General features: G+C 39.9%; 1 protein-coding gene across 1 annotated transcript in view; it reads right to left on the reverse strand.

Annotated features, from left to right (window-relative positions):
- Positions 1–13,468, reverse strand: part of Wdr64 (WD repeat domain 64) — a 105,833-nt gene extending 92,365 nt beyond the window's left edge. The window contains exons 1-2 of the mRNA XM_059280541.1: positions 13,114–13,468; positions 8,141–8,271 (exon numbers count right to left, since the gene is read on the reverse strand). Of these exons, the coding sequence (XP_059136524.1) occupies positions 8,141–8,271; positions 13,114–13,258 (276 nt within the window). The 5' untranslated portion in view covers positions 13,259–13,468. The remainder of the gene's footprint in view (positions 1–8,140; positions 8,272–13,113) is intronic.
- Between the last annotated feature and the right edge of the window lie 6,294 nt (positions 13,469–19,762).

The raw sequence follows: 19,762 nt of genomic DNA on the forward strand, positions 1-19,762 counted from the left end.
GCATGAGGTTGATCTGCCTATTTCCTGTCGGCTGACACTGCCTAGATTCCAGGGATTTCTATTCGGTCCAAGACCTAAGTCCATTCTTGTTAGTAACAGTAGCAGAGTCCCAAGTCACTTTCCTGTTTGGGATCCTTCCCTTCCCTATCTTGTTTTGAAGGACTTTGAAGCACTTAGATAATATAGGATAATGTCCCCATATTAAGCTCCACTGGTTAATCCCTTAAAGCCATCAGCAAATTCCCTTAACAATTACCTAGGATGGTGACTGATTGTACAACTGGGGACCAGGACTCTTGGGAAGGAGGGCACTTTTATATGCCCTTATTTTATAAGCACTCTTCAGCACAATTAATAAATGTTTGGCAGTCCGTGTAACCTAAGAGAGTGGTGTGAAATGATAACATTCAGGTCAGAAAGTGAAATGACAATGGGGACCATGTTTCCTCAGCTCCCTGTTGAAGAAGTTTCAGTGTTTGTCAAGGTAGGAGAATTCTACACGGTCCTGCTAATTCTAAACCAGGCGCCATGTTTACAGTAACCTCAAATAGTTTACACATAGCCATTCACCCTGATTTCTCATTTCTGTAGAATCATCATGGAGATGGTGACAGTGTGTCTGATCAGTGTCTGAGAAGAGATGTGTAAAGAGGTGTGGCAGCAATGCCCCCCTGCAGGCAGACTTACATACTTCGGGATTTGGACTGGGTTCAAATCCTCATTCTATTGTCAGCTAGTCACATGATCTCAAAGCCATTGTTAGGAGTTCTCTGTGCCTGAAATTTCCCCATCTGGAAAATGATCACCAGGATATGAGGATGTGGATGGTAATATTTCTTAGTAATTAGAAAGAGTATAATGTACTTGGATTATACCAAGTGCTGGATAGGAACCCAGTTGATGTCAACATGTGAGGAATGGGGCCCTAGGTTTCTGGGTACAGTATAGGAAATAGAACTTAGGTTCCTTTAACTCCTTGCCAGTTAAAAATCATCGAGTAAGCACCTTTCCTGTCCGAGCAGACATGTCAGTCATGCATTTTATCATACATATCCCTTGGAGTCATAGCCATGTGGGTGTACATGCTACATCTACTCCTGCCAAAATTACCAATTTCGACAAGATATGCAAGAAGTAGAAAGGTGACCCGTTGAACAGAAGATGGGGATTAGAGAAAGTGGGAGGGGGCAAGAGACAGTAATGGTAGAGTGAATATGATCTAAATACACTATACAAATGTGAGAAATGTCATAATGAAACCCACCATTATGTATTATTAATATATGCTAATACAATTTTTAAAAAGCTGATTGATTTTGCTACTTTCACTTATAACAAACACTTTATCACATTGCTTAATAACTTCTCAAGGAAACCAAGTGCATCAAATAATTGAAAATTATTCAGGAAAATTTTTTGATATAGTAGGTAATCTTCAGAAGAGGTGGCAAAGCTGATTTTGAAAGGTTATGTTTCAAGGAGAAAATTTTATGATCAAAGGGAAATATCTCTTGTCATCTTATGATAAACAGTAGCCTCAAGAATCTCTAGTTTCTTTCTTGAAAATTTAAATTTCAAGCTAGAAACTGTAACACGATTTAAGCACACTGCCGGCCTGAGTACTTTATGACTATCCAATATATTATAACAAACAACATTAATATTCTTTAACAATGCAATTTCCAGAGGTTCCCCATACTTCCAGCAATTTAAAAAAAATTTTGATTACTTAAGGAACATATGTTCAGTGTAGAACATATGGAGAAAATGAAAAGCAGGTAGATCGAATAAAAATTTTCATGTAGCTTATCTTTTAATCTACTCTAGAACATTCTTTTAACATTTTGAAGGTAGCAAATACAATTTTAACTTTATCATAATACACTTTAAGTTTACCTTGGGGGCATGATGGGCATCCTATATGGTATATTATTACTTGAGTTTGATTTAGTTCACAGTGTGCTCCAAAAAATCTGTTTCTATGTTCCTCTCTTGGTTTCCTTTCCTGTCGCTATGATAAAATATTCTGAGGAAGCCATTGAAGAGAGAAGGGGCTTGTTTTGTCTTATGTCTCCAGCAGCATATAGTCTGTCATGGTGAGGGAGATATGACAGTGGGCAGGGAAGTGGGTGCTAAGAGCACCAAGCCAGCTGGTCACTTTGCATCCAAACTCAGAAAAGCAGAGACTAAACAAGAAGCTGGGCTAGGCTAAAAAACACAAGACTCCCCACGCCCTCTTCAGAGACTCCCTTCCTCTCCAAAGTTCACAACCTTCTCAACAGTCCCACCCTGTGAGGATCAAGACATTTCATACACAAACTACAACAGCTGCCTGCTAGCAACACAGACTAACGTGGTGGTGTTTAAAATGTAGACCAGATCTTTTCACTGATTAGCTTTGTAAGTGTAAGGCAATCCCACCGTTCACATTTCTTTACATCTAGTTTTTCTCATCATATATTGCAGGGGCAGACCTAGATTATGTTTCCATTAGTTCTAAGATTTCACTAGTCTAATAGTATAAAAGTCTCCAAGTGCACTTGCATCTAAATCTCAGGAAAAGAAATTGTAACTTTTTTGTAGTTTTGCTGTGACAAAAAGATTTATATTTTGGAATCAGATTGTGCAATTTTGCCTGATCTTTAAAGAATGAATCCAACTCATATGGCCTGATCAATGACTATTAACTGAAAGACACTTTATAAAAACCAGGTAATCAGTATTGAAATGAAGTGAGTCTATTGGTTAGTATTGAATTTCCATTTTACAGATGACAGATCAGAAGCCCAGAAAGATTAGGTTGCAGTACTCGGAATAGCAACACCCCTTGAGGGGCGATGACTCACATGGTTACTGAGAAAATGGTAGTGCAGTGAAGGCTGAGCATCCTGCATAGATTCCTCGAGCGTCAGCCAACTTCCGCATGCATCAAGTGCATTAGAGGCTGCTCATAGGCTGGTCTGTCAAAGCTATAAGGTTTATAGGAAGTCAAAAGATGGGAAAGGATGATGGCATCTGGAATTGCAGATGGAGACCAAAGCCCACTTTCCATGTGGCTTTAGATAAGTCAGTTACTGGTCTGGGTTTCTCTGTTCTCAACCTCACTACGGCAGGAGTATGGTTTTCTACAACCTGCATGTGGATCTGTTGTGAGGACTAAATGGGAACCTGGGATTTATGAAAATGAGAAGAGATTTTAGGAATATAAGAAGATTGTGTAAGACTAGAAGGGGCAGATGTCACAGAAAAGGAGACTCAAATTCCTCCTCTACACAACTGAAAAGAAAATGCTGATTTACTTTATAATCACACTCCATTACACTCAAAGATCTTCGATTTCTACCAGCTAGCACTATGTCTTATCACTCGGCATGTATGGAACCTAAGAGTCCTGGGTCTCTTTACAGTATGTGATTTAAAGCTGTATTACTAAGACAGCAGTGTTGGTCAGCAAAAATGTAAAACAAGTGCTTCGTGCTAATATATTTAAAAAAAAAAGTATGCCCTTGAAGAAGTCTGTTGATATTGTTTTAGGTGCTTAGTTTCAGAGACTCAGGGATGTGGGAGTAGTTCTGGGAGGATTTGGGGGAGGAGTGAATATGATCAAACTACATTGTATATAGTTTTCTAAGAATTCATAAAAATTACATAAAAAACAAGGTGTTACCCCAAAATACAAAGTTGGAGTCTTCTAACATATGTGGCTGGACAAGGTTTCTTCGTCTTTCCATTGTGTGCCAGTAAAAGCCTAACCCTGATAGTCAGGAAGAATTCATTCTGTTCCTATTTTGACATTTTTTGTGATGTCCAATAGCAATCTAAGCAATATATATAACATTAAATCTTACAGCAGCTGCATGAAACATAGAGTAAAAATTAAATCAACTTTGTGTATTTTATTTAACTCAGCATGTTGAAAATATAATTTCAACATATAATCAGTATCAAAAGTCACTGTGAAATACTTTGCATCTTTTTATAGAATGCTTTTGAAATTGTATGTATTTTACACTCACAGTACATCTTAACTCAGACGAATCACATTTCCAACATATGACAGCCCCGTGTGGCAAAGGGCAGCTATTCAACATGCAGGTCTAGAGCATCTAAGGGTTCATTTCCCAGATGGTATCTTTCCTATCAGAGCTCTCATGCAGTTTTATTATATCGTACACTCACTGAAGATGAGCCCAGTGTTTCCCATTCTTATTCTGAATGTCCTGATGTAGGTATGTGGTTGTGCCAGAACCATCCAGGCAGAGAGCACATGCACACCTTAGCCCACCTGTGCTCAGTGGACTGGGTCTCTTGTCCTTGGTAATATATGAAAGATGCTTTGAAGTTTCATTCAATGTATCCTGAGCTGAATTCACTGTGATTTTAGCAATATCAACAATAATGCATAGTGGGTTACAGAAAGACAGAAAATCACTGCACAAAATTCAGTTAATGAAGCTGAAATCTTTACCAAATCAATCAATCAATCAATCAATCAATCTCCAATTCCAAGACATCTTGGAAACTTGGCCACAAACACAGGATGAAAACGTAAACAGTGTGGCCTCTGCAATGTCATTCCCAGGAAAAGGAGAGGTGGAGAGGGGAAGTGAGAGGGGAGAAGAAAGAGGGGAGGGGAACTTGACAATCAGAATTCTTCATTTTTGATACTTGAGCTTTATGGTGTGGTTTGCATTCCTTCCCATTTCTATTTTCTGCTAGATTATGTACTTACATATGTTCACTAGGCATATCTACCTCTTCATGTGGCTGTACGCAACCAAGGATAGCTATAAATGCAGCCTCACACAAAACTGTAAACTTACTTCGACCATGAGAATTTTCCTGCCATTTTTTGTAATCCCATCGTGCCCTAAGCTTTATAGATGATAACGTTGTCTCTACATGTCAAAAAGTTGGACACGTCTGAACTGTTTCAGTTGGAATCACGATGTCAAAGTATATTCTGGGTATATAGGCCCTGCAAAGTATATTCTGGGTATATAAGCTCAAGGCCTAGTGCTTGCCTAGGGGGTACTTTACTCACTGAGCCTTCTCCTCACCCCTCATATTTCTACTGGACAGCACAGAGAATGTCAACGTATAAAAAGAAATAATTGTTCCTGATCATCAAGGACAGAGTTTTTACCTACAAACAACAGAAAAAGCAAGAGACCTTTTGATGTCGCAGCTGAGCAAAGAACTAAGTTAAATTTATATTTCAATTCTTAAAAAAAAGAAAAGAAAAGAAAATTGAACATACTTTGGGAATTTACAGCTTGGCAGAATCTTTGCATTAGACTGTAGCTAGCCAAGCTTTGTAGGTAAGACGGTAGCGAGCCAAGCTTTGTAGGTATTCGGAGTAGTCCGTGGGAAAGTCTCCCAATCTGTACAATTTGTTACATGGTCATTAAGGATAGATACAAATTTTCTCACTAGTGTTTTGAATATTTTAATGTAGCTGTCTGGTTCTGCCTAAGCCTTCTAAGCCGGGTTGAGTACCTGAAACCTGTTCAACCTTTGCTTAATAGGTCAAGAGTATTTATAAGAATGAGAAAAAAAGAAGTAAGACACATTGAAACTCAGTTACTGAAATGTTGGGGTATAGTTTGTTTAGACAGCAAGGGTGTAAATCCTGTCAACAACCTGCAAACTTACACTCATTTTTTCCTAGAGGGTCCTTCAGATGAGACCACAGCCTAGCTAACTGCTGACTGCAGCTTTAGGAGACTTTGAGGATTTCCCAGGACCATTTCCCAGATTCCTTGTCAATGGAAACTCTGACATAATGTATGATTTTTTAAATTGCTAAATGTATAGTCATTTGTTCTAGACACACAAGGGGGAGAAAAAGAAAGAAAAATTTAAAAAAGCTCCTCTTTCAATTAATTCCCTTTAATTTTTTACTCTGTTTTGTCATTCTTTTTAAAAATAAGGGCAGCTACTGGATTTTTTTTTATCAATTGTCATCTTCCTTTTTAATTTATTTAATTAATTTAATTGATCTTAAAGATTAGGAGTCAGCAACCTTCAGAGAAGGGGCCAGATAGTAAATGGTGAAGGTTCATAGACCATTAGCTGTCTGTCAAGGCTAATGTGTCTGTCACTAGCCTATGTCAGGAGCACCTGTAGAGTGTGTGCAAGTGACTGGGCCTTGCTGTGCTTAATGAACTGACCATAAAATCTGCATGTGTCCAGCTACGACCATAACGTTAGTTTTGTTGTCCTCTATTAGCATTGTTTCCCCCCTTAAATAGTTGAAAGAAATCTGTGGCTTTTCTAATATTAAACCATCCCCACTTTTCTACTCAAAAATTTTCTAGTGTACTCTTGGAATTAACTTTTTTTTTTTTTTCGAGACAGGGTTTCTCTGTGTAGCTTTGCACCTTTCCTGGAACTCGCTTTGTAGACTAGGCTAGCATCGAACTCACAGAGATCCCGCCTGCCTCTGCCTCCCGAGTGCTGGGATTAAAGGCGTGCGCCACCACCGCCCGGCTGGAATTAACTTTTAAATGTTATCTAACACTTTAGCATCTCTGTTCATAAGCAATATTTGCCTTTTGGTTTCTTTGTTCAACTCGGCTGTTTTAGCCTCATAAAATGATTTGGATAGCTGTCCAGTTTTTAGCATATTAGTAAAATATTCATAGGAATTATATTCTCCAAAGAGTTATAGAAGCTTTTCATCTGTAATTTTTCCTAAAGTTTAATAGTAATTTTTGCTTTGGCTGGTTTTGGGATTTGCGCTGTCTTATATTATAAGCTTCTAAATTTTATTTCATTGGGTTATTGATCTGCTTTTTAAAACAACACATATGGTCAATTTTGTGATGGTCTATATGTAGTTAAACACAAGACAGATCTTTCCTAAGTCTGGCATTCATCAAAATTCCATTTATAATGTCTGTCTGATTGTTGCAACTGCCTTGGCAGGAGAGGAAACAGTCAAAAGGGACACTTGTGCCCCTCCCTTCAGCTATCAGACTATTGAAACAACTGGTCATGAAGAGAGAAATTTCCCAGGAATCCTACTCTGGGGACAGGGAAAAGCTGGACCCCTGGTGCCAACCATAGGCACCTTCCTCCCGGGAAGATTCCACAGTTCTAATAACTTATTGGACCACCTCACAGGACAGATGGGGCTTAGACAGTCGTAGGCTGGACCATACCTTAGTTAGAACTGTTTCGTTATAAGTCCCTCTTGCCTTCTTTGGAGACTTAAACTTCTTATCAATACCCCCACAGACTTGGGGGGAATCACTGGACCCCTTTAGTCCTCTTTCTAGTGTGGCCACTGTGAATAAAGCTCCTTTCTCTGTTTTTCATAAGCAACTGTCTCTTCAATTGACAGGTTGGGGATGGGTAGTTGACCATAGGTTCTTAGGGCTGCTAGAAGCCAGGCTTTGATGCTAACAACTCTGGTAACCTTGTTAAATGTGACAGTCCAACACTGGAAACCATCCTGTTTCCTCTTGTCTGTGATATCTACTCATTGCTGAGAGTGAGCCAGATGTTTTAATTTCTTGCGTGTTTGTAATATTTGCATCAATATCCTGCCAGTCAGAAAACATTTCAAGACCTGACAGAAGAGAACAATTGAACTAACCTCTTGTGCCAATGATTTGAGCACCCTGAAAATGTACAAATAACTACTGACGCCACTGAAAAGAAATGCTTCCTTGTCAGATGCAACAGAAGCACTTAAAATCTTGATTGTTGTTAAATGGCACTGACAGTTCAAGTGGCTAGATTCATTTAAAATACTTAAAAGTTACTCATTGAGACCAAGCGTGGTTGAGCAGGCCTTTAATCTCAGCACTTGTGAGGCAGAGGCAGGAAACCCTCTATGAGTTCAAGGCCAACCTGGTCTACATAGTGAGTGCTAGGTCAGCTGGGGCTACATAGCGAGACTCTGTCTAAAAACAAAGAAAAAACGTATTCATGGATACTATGGTTGATTAGTCGGCTGTTTTCTCCACATTCTTGTGGGCTATGGCTAAGTCTTAATGGCTGTAGATACAGTAATAATCTGTGTACACATTGTATATATTGCTTTGGTGGGAGCAACACTGTTTTAATTGCTTGTTCTGGACAAAGTTAAATAAGACCTGGGCTCCAAATTATGTGCACGCCAAGCAAGTACCTCACACCAGTCAAAAGATGCATCAGGGTTGTTGCAGAGTTTCCTGTAAAAACACTTCACATCTTGATTTTTCACTTCAGGGCCAAAGAGCTGCTGCACTGTGGCATAAAACTTCTCGTAATCGATTGCCTCTGCAGTGGGGATAGGACAGTAACATTTCCATCACATTCCAAGGGCAGAGCTTCACACTTCATGTACATTTCCCACCCTATGGGTTAGCGTCTCAGCTTATAAAACCAACCGTAATGGTACCTTAAAGATCCTGTCTTTGGGAAAATAACTAGGCCTTGGCTAGAATATTATTTAACCAAAATAAATCATTTTTTTTATTTTGGTATTCAGGATTCTCTTCTGTTTCAGCTATTTTAGAAATCCTGTACATGAATACAAAGATAAAAATATTACTTTTTTCTTACTGTAAACACATTTACCAGTTGGAATCTTTCTTAGAATTTATCTTAGATCTGGGCACAGAACAATTATTGGTTATCTGATATTATGTAAATGCGCACAGACAGACAGACAGACAGACACACACACACACACACACACACACACCATTACTTGAATCTTGATTTTTGCCAAGTTTATTGATGCATTTGGGTGGGATTACTAAATCTCAAGTCAAGAAAGAGTTAAATGACAGGATTCATCAAACTATATAGACAAAATCCTGTTACCTTATTTAACTAACAAAAATATATATTGAGTAATAGTCTAGCTTAATTATGTGTCTGCACTTAGCTAAACATCAGACATATAATGGAAAACTATATAGGCAATGTTTACTGACATTTCCAGACCAGAGAGAGAGAGAGAGAGAGAGAGAGAGAGAGAGAGAGAGAGAGAGAGAGACCTACATTGAACAATCTGTAAGACTCATAGCAGCTTTATTGTCAGAACCTAGAAACAACTTAGATGTCCCTCAACCAAGGAATGGACAAAGAAAATGTGGTACATTTATACGATGGAGTATTATTCAGCTGTTAAAAACAAAGATGCCAGGAAATTTGAAGGCAAATGGATGGAACTAGAAAGAAATCATCCTGAGTAAGGTAACCCAGACCAAGAAAGACAAACTTGGTATGTATGTACTCACTCATAAGTGGATATTAGCTCTAAAGTAAAGGATATCTATGCTACAATCCACAGACCCAGAGAGACTAGGTAACAAGGAGAGTTCATAGGGGGATGTCTGGATCTCCCTGGGAAGGGGAAATAGAAGAGATTTAGTGAGTGGCCTGAGGGCAGGGGTGAGTGGGAACATGAGTGGTCAAGTTGTGGGGAGACAGAACAGGAGAGTACTAAAAGAGACTACTGGAAAGAGGGGGCATTTTGGGGTCAGGTAAAAACCTTGGCATAAGGGAATCTCCTAGGAATCTTCAAGGATGACCTCAGCTAAGGCCCCTAGCAATACCAGATACATAGCCTGAACTGGCCATCTCTGGTGACCAGATTAAGTCATTATTTTAAAGACACATGTTCTATCTTAAATGCACCTGGATGGGGGACAGGGGTGGGACTAGGTCATGGGATGATCTAAATTCTATTAGGTCATTGGGAAGATCTAAGAGTAATGTAACCAGGACAAATCTCTGTAGTCTGTCTACTTTGCCTCCCTTGGAGGCAGACACCTCTTCATTGAAACATTCTTAACTTAGTAAAGAGTTAACCCTTATCTTCCAATATCTATTAATAAATACAAACATATTTGGATAGTATTAGCAGCTTGGTGCAAGTTAGGGTTACATCTTTTCCATCTCCTCAATCCTTAGACCTTGTCCCTCTGACACAGAAGGTCATTGTCCACGTGATTAGTTTTTATCTAATCTTAAGAACTCCAGAGGAAGGAACTTTGCACCCCAGATCTGGGTTTGCAAGCTTTGGGAAGAAAGCAAGGCTAACTTGTTTGTTTAATGCATGTTTAAGGCACACCTCCTGACACCAGGTTTTGAGCTGGCCTTACCTTTGCAAACAAACCCTTCAAAACACTTACAGGCCAATGGTCAAGGAGGGAGTACATATCAATGTCAGCAAGCTAAATAAAGCAGGCAAACTTCCAGAGACAGCAATAAACGCAGAAAGAATGCTGAGGATGGCTTTGCTTGGGGGAAGTTTGGGAGTGTGGGCAGAGAGAGAGCACTCCGTTCTCTTGAAAAAGAAAATAGAGACTGGAGAGTTGTTCAAATTGGGAGAATGACATATATAATATTAGTCATTAAAAGTACAGCAAAAGAAACAATTTGATAACTGTTGTTGTGAATCATAGCTCTTATCCCAAAGGGAATAAAAGTTTGTTTTGAGCTAGGTATGGGTGACCATAGCTTGGGATCTGAGTCAAGTTGCCCTAAATAACATGTTCCAATGTGGAAGTGGTCAGCTTTCATAGTCACAGAACAAAAGAAAGTCGTAAATTGAGGCATTTTTCAAACACATGGGTGGGAATATCAAAGTGGGCAGAGCTCTGCTGCAGGCTTAGATGCCATCTGCTGACGTTCTTAGCTTTGGGTTGGTGCAAGTCAGTGCCCTGCTAATACAACCCAAAGGTTAAATGCTGGAAAGGGTCTGACAGGATTGAAGGTGTCAGAAGCTGACACTGGAAAGGTCGATTGAGGCATGACTGGTGAATGGCTCTGCACACCAAGGCAATCCGTATGGATTTTAAAGATGGGTTAGTAAATCAAGAATATGGTAGACCCATTTGCTTTTGTTTGTTTTTAAAGGAAAAACCTCTGTAGAAATATACAGGAAGGAATAAGTCTTTGGCAGGAAGACTCGCAGTAGGTGCTGTAATAACCTGAGAGACCTACCATGACATACTCAAAGATACTAAGATACACGGCTTAGGAGACTGGGCGACCAGCATTCACGCCTTAAGACTTGGGCAAGAACATACTAGGCAAAAACTCAGAAAGAAAGAAAGAAAGAAAGAAGAAAAAGCAGAATGAGAAATGTACAAAGGCAGAAGAGAGTGGCAAGGAGCCACACGGGAGGAGGAAGAGGAGCTTCTCACAGCAGAGGCAGAGCCCACTGTTAATGCTGCGGTGAAATGGTCATGTTTGATGCAAAAGGGGGAAATAAAGCCAGACATGGTGGTGCACACCTAGAACCCCCAGCACTGTAGAGGCTGGGATTAAAGGATATTGAGTTCCAAGCTAGCCTGGGCTACATAGTGAGAACCTCTTAAAGAAGAGAAGGAAAAGAAACTCAATTTACTGGATTTGGCAGCCATACTAGGTACTGAATATATTTTCAGCAAAATGAAGGAAGCATGACTGGAGTAGATGAGGAAAGAGGCAGAGATGCTGGGGGAAATTTAGCAAAAAGGCAAAGAGGAGACATGGAGTGATAGCGTAAGGGAAAACACAGTCAAGGCCATGATGCCAGGGTTTATTTTTAGATTCAAAGGACAAAGCCAGTGGGAAGAAAGATTTTTGAGATTGTTGCAGCGCATTAATAGTGGTGGAGAGGAGGGAGGATGCGTGCAGCTTTGGGGAATACGGACTAGAAGAAAAGGGAGAGTGAGCAGATTCCAGACTTTGTACCTGGCTTTCTCCTGTGATAGGAAACTCGGCTGAGAGGAGCAGAAATCCCATCAAGGATTCAGAACCATGATGAGAGTTTGGAGAATCAATTATAGCAAGAGGAAAAGCAAGCTGCCTGCAGGGAATGACAGCTTTGTTGAGCAGTTTAGAGGGCCCAGCCAAGACTGGAGATCTGGAGAACATCCTAAAACGACTGAGCCCTCCATTTAAGCGACATGGGCAAGTGACTGACCCCTCTCTACCTCCCATTGTCTTCCCAAGCAAAGCAGACTGAACATTAATATTATCTGTTCATATTGTCACACAAATCAAATGAACTTATGCTTATTCAATTGACCTGCAGATTAGCAAATACTGTTCAAGCAATACCTGTTTGAGTCTGAACAGTTGAGAGTTTCAATTACATATGACTGTACAACCCAGTACCTACAAGCTGTCTATGTAGTTGGTATATGGATCCTTCTTTTATTACAACAACTAGACTTATTCTATTGGATTCATTTTACTGTTATATAGCTTTACTCTTCAATGTTGTCTTAACACTCCAACTATACAGCCTACTGCTCCTCTTGGCTAGGACACACTTTAAACTTTACCCTTCTTCTAAAACTCCTAAAAGACTACATCCTCCATATTCCCCTTCCTTCAGCACATTCAAATAACTCCTGCCTACCGAGTGTCCCAGACAGTGAGATCATAGTGAAACAGGAAACTTTGAGTTGTCTAGAAAAGTCCTTAAGGTCTCATGATGCTCTCAGATAAAGAAATGAGAGGGTGTCTACCTTGGCTTGGAAACATAGTCCCCAAAGACTCATTTGTACTAAAAGCTTGGTCAGCATACTTTAACATTATTGGGTAGAGAAGGAACCTTTTGAAGGCAGGGCTAGTGGAAGGAAGTTAAGATTATTTGGTATATGCCCTTGAAGGAGCTATTGGGACCCTGGTTTCTTCCTGTCTCTCTCAGCTGTCATAGATGTACTTACATTATCATGGCCCCATCATAAGGTACTCTTACCATAGGCCTCATTGTAGCAGGCCATATGACCATATATGGGAACCTCCAAAATACTTTTTTCTTCTTGATTATTTAGGGCATTTTACAGTGCCCAAAAGCTGAGAAACACGGAGACACAGAAGGTCTCCCATGAGGTTGCTATGCTATACAGAGTCTCAGGTCAGCAAGTGACTGATAGTGTCTGCAGAAGAACCCCTTAATGCCGTTTAATCCACTTTTCTATATTACAGATAGATAGAAAAGGCTTCCTCAAATGCAGCTAGATACGTTAGAGACAGAGAAAGAATTCAGGGCCCCTGCCCCCATTCAGTGTCTTAGCTTTTAAACCAGACTGCTTTTCTCTGATGACCTAAAGCATCTCCCAGTTCTAATCAGCAACTCCAGATGGACTTCCTTGTAATCATCCATCTTACCTTCTTTTGGGATAAACAAGCCTGCTCTTTCATCCTTTTTTTGGGCTGTTGTCTGTTCAACCAATTTATTGAACTCCACCAAGGCTGCTTTGAAATTGTTAATCTGCAGTGCAAGGCTGAACTCCTTGTCTTCTATGGAATCCATACAGACATAAGGACTCTCTTATTTCTGCACGGAAATAATGCTGCGAATTTGCCAATGTGGAAAAGCTTCTAGTTTTTACGATGCCATTCTGCTGTCTCAACTTTTGCCCTAGGTCTCATTCCTTTGATTTTAAATTCCCATTCCATGGGAATAAGGAGTAAGAGTTGCCCCTAGGATGTCAGCAGAAGGAAAGCTGAGGACTGCTGCATTTCAGAGAGGCAGAGGGGTTAGTGAGGGTCCCTGACCTCATAATGTGAGCATTGTCCTTCATGTGGACCTAATTACATCACAGCATCTCTGTAAGTCCCGCAGCAGATTGAAATCCATCCCCTGCAGTGTGTGTGTGTGTGTGTGTGTGTGTGTGTGTGTGTGTGTGTGTGTGTGCATTGAGAAGATGGATGGGTAAAGACCAATGACTTTTCTCGGAATGAATGTCTCTTCTCACTCGAAACCCCCTGTCCCCCTCATGGTACTAGGGAGGATAAAGTTCACATTTGTTCTTACAGCTCTCCTGGATATGGAAATTCTAACTTGTGAGGATGAAAATGTATTTCATCACCTGTCTTATTTGGCACAAATAAAGATATTTTTAGAAGTTGTGGTGAATAAAAAATGTTTCTTTTCTCTTTATTCATTTACCTCGAATTAAAATACTAAAAGGAGCCATGGATGAGGAAGGCATCCTTGTGGGGAAGAGTTTTTCAAGAGGAGTCAGTTGAAGGAGAGGAGGCTTTCTGACTGTCTTTTCCTTCAATATATCTAATTCATCTAATTCCACCAACTCCAACTGTTTACTTCTGACTCAAGTTTTCCAATCTCCCTCCCTCCCCGTCTCTCCTTCTTTTGTGTGTGTGTGTGTGTGTGTGTGTGTGTGTGTGTGTGCACATGTGTTTGCTGCTGTGGATGTGTTTGCTGGTATGTGTGCACAAGGAGGCCTAAGGATGCTGCTGGACATTTTCCTTAATCACTCTCCACCTTAATTTTTGATTTAGGATCTCTCCCTGAACCTGGAGCTGTATTCACTGTATTGGCTGGCCAACAAGCCTTAAGGATTCACCTGTCACTGCATGCCCAGCATTAGTATTACAGGTGTCTATCCCACTGTGCCTATCTTTTTATGTGGGCTCTGGGGATCTCCACTCAGGTCCTTATGCTTGTGCAGCAAATACTTTATCAACTGAGATAGTTCTCCAACTTTTTATAAGAGTCCTTTTGGTCTGCTCATCACCAGTTAACTTATGGAAGTTTAGGTGAGACAGATGAGGTCTCTGTTCCTTGGTAGTCTGTCTTTTAAATCATCTTGTGAAATTCTGAGTTCAGAATTGAATCAAATGACATTGGGGGGCACTTCGGTTTCGAGTACTAGGTGTCTATCCTTGGTATCCATCTCAGACTATGAGCTATTAGGGGAGTAAATCTCTATAAACACGTTACATAGAAGATCTCCTCACTGTTTATTCTTTCTTCGTTTTCTCCTTTAAAGCTCTCAAAATACTATTTGGTAACATCCAAGGACCCATCCTTCCTACATTTCTCATCCATGAATTCTTATATTCACCCACCCATTCATTCAGCAAGTACTTATAGAACACCTACTTTATGCTAGGGGATGTTTTAGGCAGTAATGGTTCCATAGTGAGCAAAATAGTGTCTTGAACTTACAACCTAACAGAGAAAACAGGCACATAGATAGTATGTCAGAAAGTGGTAAATGCTTTGAAGACAGAGTAAAGGTGGGTACACTGGGGTGTACGAGGGAGCCCAGGGAAAAGAAATTATACTAACAAAAAGATATTTGGCAGAATCCTGCAGGGAAAGTAGCAAGCCATGTGGTTAAATGGCAAGAGGGCTCCAGGGAACCATAGGAATCATGTCCTGACATTAGCATGTACTTGACCCACCCAAGAAACAACAAAGACTCCAGCAGCAAAAAGGTTTGTAGGAAGAGAAAGAGATCCACAGGGTGGTGGCCAGATCCAGGGAGACCACAGAGTTATTATAAAGACTTTGGCTTTTTCTCTGAGAGACATGGAAAGATCCTGAGCATAGCACTGCCATGTTCTGACTTGTACATGAAAAGGGTTCTTCCAGATATTTGTGAAAAATAAAACGAGAAAGGGGAAGTGAGAGAAGCTAAGAGGCCAATGAGTGGTCGTGTAGATGTAATTCTAAATGGTCTTATTAAATAAGAAACACAGAGACAAATAAAGAGTTAAAAGCCCAGAGATCAAGCAGTAGCCAAAAGCTAAGACCACCTTATCTTACCACTCACTGCTGTCCTTCCCCTGAGAGAGAGAGACCTTTTTCCTGTGTCCTCTCTTTTTATTGCCTTTCTGTTCTGCCTTCTCATTTTTTCCAAACCCAACCACAAGACTTCCTTGTCACTGCCTGTCTATACAGACCTTCAGGTCTCTGTGGTTCGTACTGAGATTAAAGGTTCAGGTCGCTGCCATGTGATTGGATTAAGGGCGTGTGCCACCGCCACCAGACTTCTGCTAAGTGGCTTGCTCTTAGCTCTGATCTCCAGGCAACTTTATTAACATACAAATAAAACAACATTTCAGCACAAATAAAATATCACCATATGGTTGTGTTTTTAAATAATCCAAGCAAGGGATGGCAGAAGTTCAGAAGGTATGTGGACTGTAGTTAGGTTTCCTACAATCAAGTTAAAACATTACAAATCTTACGAAATGGTTAGAAATCAGAACGCTGCCAAGATTATTGGGTGATACTAAGACATTATTGGTGGGAGTAGTTAAGAGTAGATACTCCTCTTCCAGAGGGCTAGCACTCAACATCAGGTAGCTCACAACTGCCTATAATTCCAGCTCCAGGGAATCCAATGCCACCTTCTGTCTTCCATGGGCACCTGCACACACATGAACATATGAATTAAAAAAAATGTTTTCAAGTTAAACTGTCACTCACTATATTATATGTTATACCTTCTGTCTTAGTCCATTCCTGCTGTCACACTGAGTAATTTGCAAGCATTAGTACTTCATTTCTTATTGTTATGAAGACTGGGAACAATGTAAGGCTCCGGAAGAGTCAGTAGCTAGTAAATGCCCATTCCTTATATGGGGAATTTTCTATTCATTCTACATGCTGGAAGGATATTTGTTATGATAAAATACCATAACAACTTGGGGAAGAAAGGGTTTAATTCATCTTAGACTTCCACATCACAGTTCATTATTGAAGGAAGTCAGGGCAAGAATTCAATGCAGGAACTTGGAGGCAGGAACTGAAGCAGAATCCATGGAAGAAGGCTGCTTACTGGCTTGCTTTTTGTGTATTGTTTTGTATACTTTCTTATATAACTCAAGACTGGATCCTCCCATTGCTTCCAGGCTCATATGGTTTGATCAAGGAAGACCCCCTGACAGGTCTCCGGATGATCCAACATCCAAAATCAGCTTCAAGACAACTGGCTCAGACAACACAGCATCATAGACTACTCTAGTGAAGACTTGACAATAATTTATTTTATAATTTTATTTTATGTATTTTATCTTAATTTTCTCAAGATCCCCATAAGATTACCAGCACCCACAATTAGCAGGAAGTAGTATGAGAAGCTATGCCCAAATTCCCAAAATATTGTTTATAAATGTTTATTTTTTTTAAAGGGGGTTGATTATAAAACCAATCTCTTTCTAAAGAAGAAAAGGGAATAGTATAGATATGATAGGATGAAAAGATAGGTTGTTGAATCTACTTTTAAAGAGCAACAACTTGTTTGAAATGTTTTACAATGCTATGAATTTTAGTTTATTGATACAAATTTATAGTTAATTTTGTTATATTGTATGTATATTTCTACTCTTGTTTAAGGTATTATGTTTGTGCAGTTCATTTGAAATTGTAATGGATAACTAAGAAATACAGATTAATAATTAGTCTTCTATGATAGTCAAACTTATAGTCATGTTAAATTTTCTAGGTATACATAGATATAATTCAATTAGATAGGTAATCTTCAAACACTTCAAAGACCTGCAGAATATGGCATTTAAAATGTTTTAAAAACTTAGATTTTTATGGACAATGAGACACATTTGCTCCTGGCAGCACCAATTACTTCAAGGAAAATGATGGGCACCAAAGACGCTCCATATGAAGTTTATCTTCTTCATGGCAAAAGTTAGCCACTGGGTAAAAAAATGCCCTTGCATCAGGTGACCACTGAACTTTGCAAAATGAGATGGTTCTTTAGGTTCCTGCTTTGCAGAGGAGACTGCCAGATATTCTACAGGACACAGAGAAGTGACCAAGAGACTCTAGGCCTATAGGCTGAAGATGGTACCCCCACATTGCAGAGGAACTTTGGATGACTGTCTAGGCAGGCAGCTGTGTCTGCCATTCCAGAATTTTTGGAAGTTGCTTACAACGCTCTTCCTGTTTACTTAGATAATACTGTATCCTTCTGAGGTCTTTGATGTAGTTGAAAACTAGATAGTTATAATTATGGTTTTCCTTGGTTATGATAAGAGATAAGTAAGATATGAAACCTTAGACTCACAAATATAGGATAGATAGGATATCTTCTTTAATTTTGCAAAATACAAATAGTCTAGATATTGTAACTGTAATTCTTGCTTGATATATGTAATTTTACTAGGTTAAAGTTAAAATCTTCCTTTTGTTTAGAAAGAAAATGGGAAGTGATAGGGGAATGTCTTTCTGTATGTTGTGAATATATGGCACTCTGATTAGTCAATAAATAAAGCTGTTTTGGCCTGTGGCAGAGCAGGATGGAGCCAAGTGGAAAAAATCCAAGAGAGATAGTGGGAGAAGAAAGGAGAGTGGGGGAGCCGCTGCCAGCTGCTGCCATGAGACGCAAGATGTAAAGACACCAGTAAGCCATGAGCCACGTGGCAAAGTGTAGACTTATAGAAATGGGTTAATTTAAGATGTAAGATCTAGGTAGTGAGAAGCCTCAGCCAGTAGGCCATACAGTTTGTAATTAATACAAGCCTCTGTGTGTTCATTTGGGTCTGAGCGGCTGTGGGACTGAGAGGCCACGGGAGCCAGGTAGGACCTGGAAACCTTTCAGCTACACTCCCACATCCATCACTAATAATAATAATAAAAATGTTCCACAGGTTTTCCTACAGGCCAATCTAGTGGAAGTATTTTCTCAACAGATGTTCCTTGTTCCCAGAAGACTCGAGCTTGTGTTAAGTTGAAAACAACAAAAACAAAAAAACGACAACTAAGGAGGATGAGGGCATGGTAGAAGCAGGTTGTTTTACATCTCATTTACCATGGCTAAAATCAGCTCCAGGAATAAGTCAATGAAGAACTCTCCCAGGGAAGAATGAGTGTTGGCATCTGATGCCTGTGGCAGCGTTTGAATTCTTGACAGTGCACAGCCTTGATTGACCAGACAGGGCTTGACTAGCAAGGCCTGGCTGGGTCACTTTGGAAATGTTCTACTGGGGAATACTGCCTGATTTATTTTGGGACTCATGTCCAAAGATTCCATAAGCTCTTATAAAAGTGTCAGCAGATAGGGACCAAATATTAAAGTACACAATACTATGGGTAATTTTCATAAGGCAGGTAAATTAGGAAAGAGAAAAGAAATGTGTCCCTTTTAGACAGCTCTGCATTGAACTGTATGAATAGGACATATGTGCCAAGGTGGGCTTGGGTCCCTCCAAAGAGGCAAAATGTGTTCATACAGTTCAATTTTACCTGCCTTAAAATCATTTATGGCATCTGACATCTTACATATGAACCAATTGGATTATTATTATCTTCTCTCCCAACACCACTAGAAAGTGAGCTCTATGAGAAAAAGACTCTTCGCTAAAGAACGAATGCTTTGGGGGAAAAAAACATTTTTCCTTCATTCAACTAACATTGAAATGTTACTGTAGATTATGAAAACAATACTGAAAACACAGTGGATAAAAAGAACTCATTAAATGATCATATAAGTCTAAAATACAAAATTTACAACGTTTTTCAGGACAGGTAAGTTCAAAGGTTTTTGTCATCGATGCTGACACCAGGTTAGAAGCCTTAAAGATACGATGAAGATTTTGAGGACAGAGTACACTCTCTCTTGGCTAGTGTTCACTGCAGTAAGGTATGGAGCTAGCTGTCTATCTAGCTGATTCTTGGAGAATTTGGAGATGCACTGAATCTAACACAAGTGGAAGGGGTGAACACTCATGCACCTCAGTTTAGCTTCCACAAGCCAGTCATTAGTGCCCTTGACAGCCTCAGGTACAGCTCAGGACATCTTCCTCCTGTGGGTAGTTATCAGGGACTGCAGCAGAAACAGAGAAAGTAGCCCTAAAGAAGTGTATCGCATTCACAATCTATATTTGACTTGTACTATATTTTCACTGCTGCTGGGGAAAGGTCCAGTGGAAAATGCGTGCTGTTCTAAATATATCCTCTCTATACCTGCTAGATTTAGATTGAAGCCTCAGGGGCACTGCTCAAGAGGTCACCTCCAGTGAAGCGCGTCAGCGGGCTTGTGTA

Source organism: Peromyscus eremicus, chromosome 15 (genome assembly GCF_949786415.1).
Source record: "Peromyscus eremicus chromosome 15, PerEre_H2_v1, whole genome shotgun sequence".
NCBI lineage: Eukaryota > Metazoa > Chordata > Mammalia > Rodentia > Cricetidae > Peromyscus > Peromyscus eremicus.